This window comes from Lynx canadensis, chromosome D3, assembly GCF_007474595.2.
Source record: "Lynx canadensis isolate LIC74 chromosome D3, mLynCan4.pri.v2, whole genome shotgun sequence".
Classification (NCBI taxonomy): domain Eukaryota; kingdom Metazoa; phylum Chordata; class Mammalia; order Carnivora; family Felidae; genus Lynx; species Lynx canadensis.
This window is the reverse complement of record NC_044314.2, coordinates 14,734,745-14,743,707: the sequence shown is the minus strand read 5'-3', so window position 1 is coordinate 14,743,707 and position 8,963 is coordinate 14,734,745. Positions and strand designations below refer to the sequence as shown.

The 8,963-nt window shown below is 45.3% G+C and overlaps 1 protein-coding gene across 2 annotated transcripts in view; it reads right to left on the bottom strand.

Annotated features, from left to right (window-relative positions):
- Window positions 1-1,647: 1,647 nt before the first annotated feature.
- The window catches only part of RNF152 (ring finger protein 152), a 73,647-nt gene continuing 66,331 nt past the window's right edge, over window positions 1,648-8,963 (bottom strand). For both annotated transcript variants that reach the window (XM_030336820.1, XM_030336822.1), the window contains one exon: window positions 1,648-4,123. In XM_030336820.1, coding sequence (XP_030192680.1) covers window positions 3,365-3,976 — 612 coding nt within the window. In that variant the 5' untranslated portion in view covers window positions 3,977-4,123 and the 3' untranslated portion in view covers window positions 1,648-3,364. The remainder of the gene's footprint in view (window positions 4,124-8,963) is intronic.

The window sequence follows — 8,963 nt, the reverse complement described above, 5'->3', positions numbered from 1 at the left end:
CCACTATGGTAGCCACCAGCCATATGTGAGTGACTATGTTTAAATAACTTAAAATTAAATAAAATACAAAAGCCAGCTCCTCAGTTGTACTCCCCCCATTCCAACTGCCCACTAGCCAATGTGGCTAGTGGCTACTATCTTGGACAGCAGAGGTTATAAACCATTTCCATCATCAGAGAAAGTTCTATTGAACAGACTAGATCTCAAAGGCTGCACCAGCATATGGTTTAACTTTCAAGGGACCTACTCTTAAGTCATGCGCAAGATTAAACTTAATTATATTCTTAAAGAAAATACCTTTTAGCTTTCTAATCATAAACTATGACCGGAACTGAGAACTAATTTGCCTTTTCATCACAACTTATGCCCCAGGTCACTACACAAAAATTTTCCAAAGACAATGCTGTTTTGATAGCATACTTGGCTCTATTTAACATATTAAGCATTCTCTTGCTTATGTCAAGATCATTAATAAAGATGAAAATTCATGCTTCTTAAGGTTTACTATTTACACAACACTCATTGTCCTTTATATAAGAAGGGGGAGGGGAACCAACGGTTTGCAATTTCAAAACTTCAAATCGCGTTGTTTTTATTAAATGTCTATACTCTTCCTTCAATCAACCCTCCTGTCATTTTCCAGAGAGGTAGATGCTAACTAAAATGAATATATATATTAAAAAAAAAAACCCTAAAGCAATAGCTGAGTTAGTAAAGTGTATTCGTCCACCCTCAAAAAGATCATAGCCCAACAGAGATGTCAACTGGCCTAGGCAGGAGCAAGAGAGAACTACAGTGCAAAGTTCTCGACTCCCCTTTGCTGCAGAATTCCAAGCTGCCACGTGCCTCTGTGGGCCTCAACGGACTCATGTACAAAATGAAGCCAGCAGAGGCTGCTTTCAGCTCCAACAGCTTTCAGCTCCAACACTCTGTGCTTTCGGTTGTGACTTTTTCATTGATGTGCAACTGTGACTTCTGGTTGATTGTGTCACTGGACTTTTGTCACAGGGGGCAGATGAGTTGTTAGTGTCGTGGGTAAATGTCGGAAGAGGCCAGAGCAGTGGGATGTCAACCATCATGAAAACATCAAGGCTAGGAAAACTTTATCTGCAGGCTGAGATATGACACACACACATACACACACACACACACACACGCACGTGTGTGCACAAATGCACACCTTAACGAGCAGTGCATGAATAACTGCAGGCAGAATCCATTTAAACAGGATTTCTCATGTCAGTAAGTCTCACACAAAAAATTCTGGTTTAGGTGTTTTTGCTACCTTAAACTGTAAAATCAAGAATCTATCACAGAGCCGATTAATTTTGCACTGCTTCACTGCAGCTCTAGCATGGGATTGTTTTTTAAGTTACGTCGACATTTTTATTCTACAGCTTTGCACTAAGAAACACAGGGCGCTGTATCATCACACACATTAGTGTCTATATATAACCTACTTAACACGTAGAACTCTAGGACACGCTACACTACAGGGCCAGTCATTTCCTACTGTACGTAAACAGATGTAGATTATCATTCAAAAAATTAACTTAAATATGGCCTGGCTGAAAATTGCAAGGGTAAAAGCCCATTTGAAATGTAGCATTCTTAATGCGACATTTTGGTGTGTTTTTTCTTTCTTTCTTTTTTTTTTTTTTCCCTCCAAGAGGAATAGAAATTAGGTCAGACATGCATTATGGCAGCCTGGAAGAGTTTGAGAAATTGACACTAACCCAACAGTATATTATGTTACGTAATAGAGGATAGTATTTAGCTAATATGATACCTAAATTATTAATACCAAATAAATCCTAGATTATTTGTTGTATAATGCCCAATAGCTTACACAATAAAATGGCATTTTAACCTAATTTCTACTTTGAGCTTCCAAATACACTTGCTTTATGAATTCCATAAAAGAAATTAGAAGAGAATTGTCAAACTCATAGCTATTTCTGAACGCACACACATCCAGGTACAGGAATTTACCCTTTGATGCCAGTAGATCTTTCTTCATGAGCATCTATAGACTTACTACACACTGAAAAATATTTGAGAACTTCTGATGGAACTGGTCCACTGAAATTGGGAATGTGAGTTGTTAGTTTACCTTGTCACTTTTCTCAATAACAACGTATGTTGAAATACAAGAGATTTTCTCACTTACACCAACAAGAGGACACCGGAATTCTAAATGGTTCAGCTCTCATGGAATAGTATCTTTCAAAAAGTAATCATGGGCTGTCTGTTAAAATGCCAGTCTAGGTTTGGCATCGATGGACAACACTCGTATCTATTACGATACCTCCAAATCGGGAGAAGAGACAGAACCTCTTCTGTTACTCTCCATTCGTGCCTCACAGGATACAGGACTTGAATGCATAGAAGAGGAGCAAATGTTGGAAGTGACATGCGAGTGACACTTCACTGTGTGGGTCCCGGTGCTCAAGAGGGGGCCACCGTTTCAGACCCTGGACTCAGGCCCACAAAGTCTTACTCCCGGGATTCTTCTGAAAAGATTCAAAACCTGAGGTAAATCAAATGACACACACACGCACACACACAAATACGCAATATTTACATTTAAAATCCTTATTTCGTGAGATGGCTTGAGAAAAATTGGCATACAGGGTTCCTGTGGGATTAGGCATTTCTCATGATTACTCAGTTTATTGCTCCCCTGTTGGGCTTTCCGTTTAATAAACACATAGCGAGCTCTAATTACAAGGGAAGAAAACTGAAGGTACGTAACAAAACACAACACGCTGGAAACACTTGTTCAGACATTTTCTTCGAAAAACGACTGTCCACTTCACTTATTTTAATGTGGGTGCCGTTCAAAAAGTATAAATAGCCTTAGCAACTGAAGGAAGGCTGGGTTTCCGTTAAAAAGGGGAAAGAAACCGGCGCTGCATGTTGCCGCTGAATTTTTACATGGATTCTCAGGTTTAATTCTACTGTATACATAGCATCTTGGTTTGAATCTACCACATTTAGAGAAGATCACATTGTATGCACTTGCACGGTTTAACGTCTAAGTAGAATACGTCTGTCTATCTCGTAACATGATTTTGAAAAATCATAAACTACAGTCCATTTAATAAATGATTATGAGGATGCATGCAATCGTCTTCGAAGCTGTTGCCGCCAATGCTCACAATGATTTGCCTGGCGTGTCGTTGAGACCTCGCATCTACCCTTCGTGTCTGTCTGCGGGTCATCAAGCGGCAGGCCCAGAGGCCAGCGCTCGGCACCAAACGATCAGCGTCGTCCCCCCATCTCCTCACTGCGATCCCATCACCAACACCTGCTCAACCCCCAGTTGGCACCCACGAGAGACTTCCTTCCCTTGCAGCCCCGTTCAGCCACAGGATATCACAGTGAAGCGCTTAGAAATGCAAGACATGTTGTGCAGCACGATGCCCAGAAGGAAGACGAGGACGCAGGCCACCAGGATCACAGTGCACACCCCGGACCAGGTGGAGCTTTTCACCACGCCCCGCCGGTCCGGCTCCTCCTCCGCCGCCTCCTGGGGAGCCCCGCCTTGCAGGGGCTGCTGTTCTGCCGGGATGGTCACCACGGTGACGGACTTCTGCTGGCTCCCGGGCAGCAGGCGGCAGCCCATGTCTCCGGGCAGCAGCGCTCGCTCCTTGGCGATGGGCAGGGGCAGCATGTAGCACCCATTGCTGGGAAGTTTGATGAAGACCGGGGTGTGCTCGGACGCGTGCGGGATGGCGATGACCGCGAGGACCTCGGGGTCGTCGGGCAGCTGCGACACGGAGAAGCCCGGGGGCAGCTTGGTGACGCCCCGGCACCAGGGGCACCTCACGTCCTTCTGGCTCGTCCTCATCTGCTGGAGGCACACCGAGCAGCAGGTGTGTTTGCAATCCAGCAACTTGGGCCTTCGCCGGGGGCTGTAGTAATTGAAACAGATCTGACATTCCAGCAAGGAATCTTGGGAGAGCGTCTCCATGGTGGGCTGGGCGCGGGAAGGCCAAGGCCAAGGGGAAGGAGCGTGTTCTCAGAGTCCAGAACCCCCACGCCTTCCTTGTCGTCTTGCCAAAGTCGTGAGGAGATCGGGTAGCTCACAGGCACAGGGCATGCTCAGGCGTGTTCATTTCTGGAGGAAACAAACAAACAAAATGCACAAAAGTTAATGACTTCAAACAAGCCGAGATGGTCAGCACATCTGATGGACTGGTGCACCACCGTTCAGAGGTTTTGACGCTGGGTCAAAAGTGTAAAAATTTCCCACTCGTGAGGCTACGGGATTCCCGCTTGTAACGTCCCATGGAAGGTAAATGAGCTGTCTGGGTGGCTTCTTACGGTAAATCCTTGGCTCATTTCTAAAGGGAACACCTTCATGGCCGTGGATGCTGCCCCATATGTCTGATAAAGGGGGAGTCTTGATCCCGTTCTGTGTATTTCGGTGGACCCTGGGTTGTTCTTCTAAAATACACTGGAGACATTCTCCTGTTTTCGGCAAGTTTCTAGCATTTCCTAAAAGTCAAAGTCTTTCCTTAGACCCTCTGGTCTTCTTTTCCTGACACTACTTACCCTACTGTAAGTATTCATTGCTAGATTCGGCAACTTCCCAAACCTAGGGACTCCATGTGACTAGCTCGCTCATTTTATACAGGCTAGAACTATTCCTCTCTCATAGGAAATTAAAACGATGCCTCCGAAGCAGCACACACAGGCATCTGTTATTTTTTTCCCACCAAATCACTGAAACAAAGTAATTCTTGTCATCTGCTTTTAAAGGAGACAAAAACAGAACAAAACCCCAAACCCACGGCAACAAAAACCAGCAGTAGCATCACACCTTCAGGCAGCGGCATCACGAACGCACATAAAGACCACTTGTATCTTTCAGTCAATTCTAATTTCATTACCTACCGTTTAGGCTTGCATCCGGCAACGGGACCCCAAGCAAATACTATTAACTCGCCAGTCGTAACCAAGTATTAAGTAGTGAAAGGCTGTCAGAGAAGATGGTAGGCAGCCCCCCACCATAAAACAGTAACAGCAAAAACAGTGTTAGCCTCCTGGTCTCAAAAGGAGGCAGAGCAACTTAACCGGGGTCTGAAGAACCCGCTAGTGTGCCAGTGTTTCAACGAAGGCTGCCCAACCCTGTTTCCTGTTGAAAGCATCCAAATTACGCGTCTCTGGATGGAGTCACGGTGACTCCGGAAAGAACGACCCAACCACTATTTGCAGAAATAACTGCTAGTCCAAGAACCCCACCTGCCCCCAGAGCCACGAGCTAATGACACGGAAAAGCTCCCGCACGTGCTTCTTAAAAAGCAAACCTTGGGGCGCCTGGGTGGCGCAGTCGGTTGGGCGTCCGACTTCAGCCAGGTCACGATCTCGCGGTCCGTGAGTTCGAGCCCCGCGTCGGGCTCTGGGCTGACGGCTCGGAGCCTGGAGCCTGTTTCCGATTCTGTGTCTCCCTCTCTCTCTGCCCCTCCCCCGTTCATGCTCTGTCTCTCTCTGTCCCAAAAATAAATAAACGTTGAAAAAAAAAAATTAAAAAAAAAAAAAAAAAAAAAGCAAACCTTTTCCTAACTTCCTTTGTGAAATTAAGAGGGTACTCCTTGCCAACAGCACGATTGGTTAAAAATCAAAACTAAAAATGCAGAAAAAGCTGAAAGTTAAAAATAATCACTGGCAAAAATTCACAGTGACAGTCAAAAAGAGCGACGTATCGTCAACCATTTTAGCTGTAGTGAGAGTGCCTAAATGCAATTATTGAAAGTCAGATAGAGTAACGGCATTCAGGAAGTTCGTATCATAATCAACTGCGTCTTTATCCACTGATTCAAGAAATGTTTACTGAATAATGGAAATTTGCTAAGGGTAGGCCTTAAGTGTTGCCACCGGAAAAAAGATATATATTAGGTGATTGACAGGTTAATCAGTTAGATGGGGGTCTTTTCACAATGTGTATGTGTAGCAAATCACCACCATGCACACCTTAACAGTTTTGTCAATCATACCTCAATAAAGCTGAAAAAAGTAAAAAGTAAAGAAATAAATATCTATAGAGCATCTATCATGCACAAAGCACAATGCTAGTAGCTACTGTAGGATATAAGGATAAATCAGATCCAAATCCTACTCTTAAGCAATTTAAGGTTACGTATGAATAAAAACATGAATAGATTTCCTCTCCCACTCATTCATTCAAATTATTGAACATCTAACACATGTGAAGCATTATGGTATTTGTCTTTGTCCCTTGTAACTAAGACCTTATCACTGCCCGTAGGAGACTCCCAGCCTAGAGATGACCATTTATGTATGTAAACAGTTGTAATATAAATACAAAGTGATGCACGCCCTAGGGGAGCTGGAGGAATCAGGAACGATTCAATGAAAAATCTGGGTTATAGGGAGGCTATTTAGGCATGGAAAATCAGGGGACAGTTTATTTTCAGTGTGAGCAAAGTGTGTGCAATTACAGAGTTATTTCTCAACCTGCGGCAACTGGCTAGAGGACTTTTTTCCTAATACTACAGTAACTTAAAAATGCCCACTCTGATTAGTCGGCAATCAAAAAGAACGAAATCTTGCCATTTGCAACTATGTGGATGGAACCAGAGGGTATTATGCTAAGCGAAATTAGTCAGAGAAAGACAAATATCATATGACTTCACTCATATGAGGAATTTAAAATACAAAACAGATGAACACAAAGGAAGGGAAGCAAAAATAATATAAAAACAGGGAGCAGGACAAAACAAGAGACTCAAATATAAAGAACAAACAGAGGCTTGCTGGAGGGGTTGTGGGGGGGGGGGGGAAGGGCTAAATGGGTAAGAGGCATTAAGGAATCTGCTCCTGAAATCATTGTTGCACCATATGCTAACTACCTTGGATGTAAATTAAAAAATTAATTAGGGGCACCTGGGTGGCTCAGTCGGTTTGAGTGTCTGACTTCGGCTCAGGTCATGATCTTGCGGTCTGTGAGTTCGAGCTCCACGTCAGGCTCTGTGCTGACAGCTCAGAGCCTGGAGCCCGCTTCGGATTCTGTGTCTCTCCCTCTCTCTGCCCCTCCCATGCTAATGTTCTGTCTCTCTCTGTCTCTCAATAATAAGTAAATGTTAAAAAATATTTTTTAATTAATTAACTACTTAAAAAAAAATCCCCACCCTGGGGTGCCTGGGTCTGTTAAATGTCCAACTTCGACTCAGGTCCTGATCTCCCAGTTGGTGGGTTTGAGCCCCATGTCAGGGTCTGCACTGGCAGTGTGGAGCCTGCTTGGGATTCTATCTCCCTTTCTCTCTGCCCCTCCTCCACTGGCGCTCTCTAAATTTTTTTTAAAAAGCCCACTCTAAGAGTTTTATAGTTTTAGCTGTTATGTTTAGGTCTCAGATATAGATGCCTTTGAAAGAAACAAAATGCACACAGAACCTGCAAGCACCCTCCCACGGGCCCAGCTGGGGAGCACAGTCCTGCAGGGAGAGGAGAGGGGAGCGTGAGCACAGCCACGCGCAAACCACAGACTTTGGACAGCCTGGAGCACCAGACCAAGGATGTGGGACTTTGTAGCAGGCAGTGGGAAAACACCAGAGGGTTATGAGTCTGAGAGCGATTCATTAGGTAGTCATATTCAGGATAGATTGGAAAGACCTGCTGGGAAGCTATTATAACATTAGACAAGAGGTAATGAGTAGTTGAAGGAAACAGTGGCAATTAGGATGAAGAGATGAGAAGTGCCGAGTGGTTCTAGAGAAGCCGGTGGGGAGCTGGCCGCGTATGGCAATGCAGGGCTGTGGTGGGAGAAGTCACAAGTGAAGTCTGAGAGGAGGGTGGCATCCTTAAGAGAAACAGGGATCCCGAGAGAATGACCATGAGTTCTGTTTGGGCCCTATTCCACTTGAGTGCGGGGAAGATATACGAAATAAATTATTCAGGAAGATATGAAAGAGTCAAAAATAAATAAATAAGTAAAGCTGAGGCGTGCCTGGGTGGGTGGCTCAGTCAGTTGAGCAGCCAACTCTTGATTCTGGCTCAGGTCCTGATCCCAGGATTGTGGGATCGAGCCCTGTGGTGGGCTCCGTGTGGAATGTGGAGCCTGCTTAAGATTCTCTCTGCCCTTCTCCTCCTTTCGCGTGCTCTAAAATAAAAAATCATAATCATAGTCATAATCATATCTTTTTTTAAAGGCTGAAAATGTGGGGCTGATGTTGCAGACAAGGGTCAGGCTTAGACCTCAGAGACCCAGCTGATGGCCACAGAGAACTGTCATCCAGAGACAACAGAACAGAACAGAACAGAACAGAGAGATACCCTTGGGGAACACATAGCTAAGTCTGATCAAAAGGAAGAATTGGGACAGAAGTAGAAGGAAACCCATCAACACATCCCAGCACGTATTGCCGGCAAAAAAGACGTCTGAGCAGCACAAGGTTATGGAGAGGGAACCTTAGGCGTTGGCGACCGCAAAGGCATTAGTACTTTTGAGAGCGTTTTCAGGGCAGTATCAGGGGCATACTGGAGCCTGCAGGGTGCTAGTGTGTGAGTACTGGAGTCCCTTATGAGACGGTGTGAAGTGAGGGGGCAAGCTAGTAGCTTGGAGGGAGAGGAATCAAGAGACACTTTGCTTTGAGAACAGAGAGCACAGGAGGCAGGAGGACTCCAAGCTGGGCGGTCTGTGCTGCGCCGTCCAACACAGGGAGCACCAGCCACAGGTGCAGGTGAAGGTAGTGTGTGGCGTCACAAAGGGGCACGTCCACAGGCTGCTGCAGTGGGGGGTGAGGGATGCAAATCCCCACTATGTTAGCAGTTAGGGTAGAATCTGCTGATCTCATACACAAGGTACTGAATTTGTTTTTTCTTTGCGTGCACACGTGAGCAGGGGAGGGGCAGAGAGGGAGGGAGAGAACCCCAAGCAGGCTCCACGCTGTCAGTGCAGAATGGGATGAGGGGCTCGAACTTACGAACCGTGAGATCAT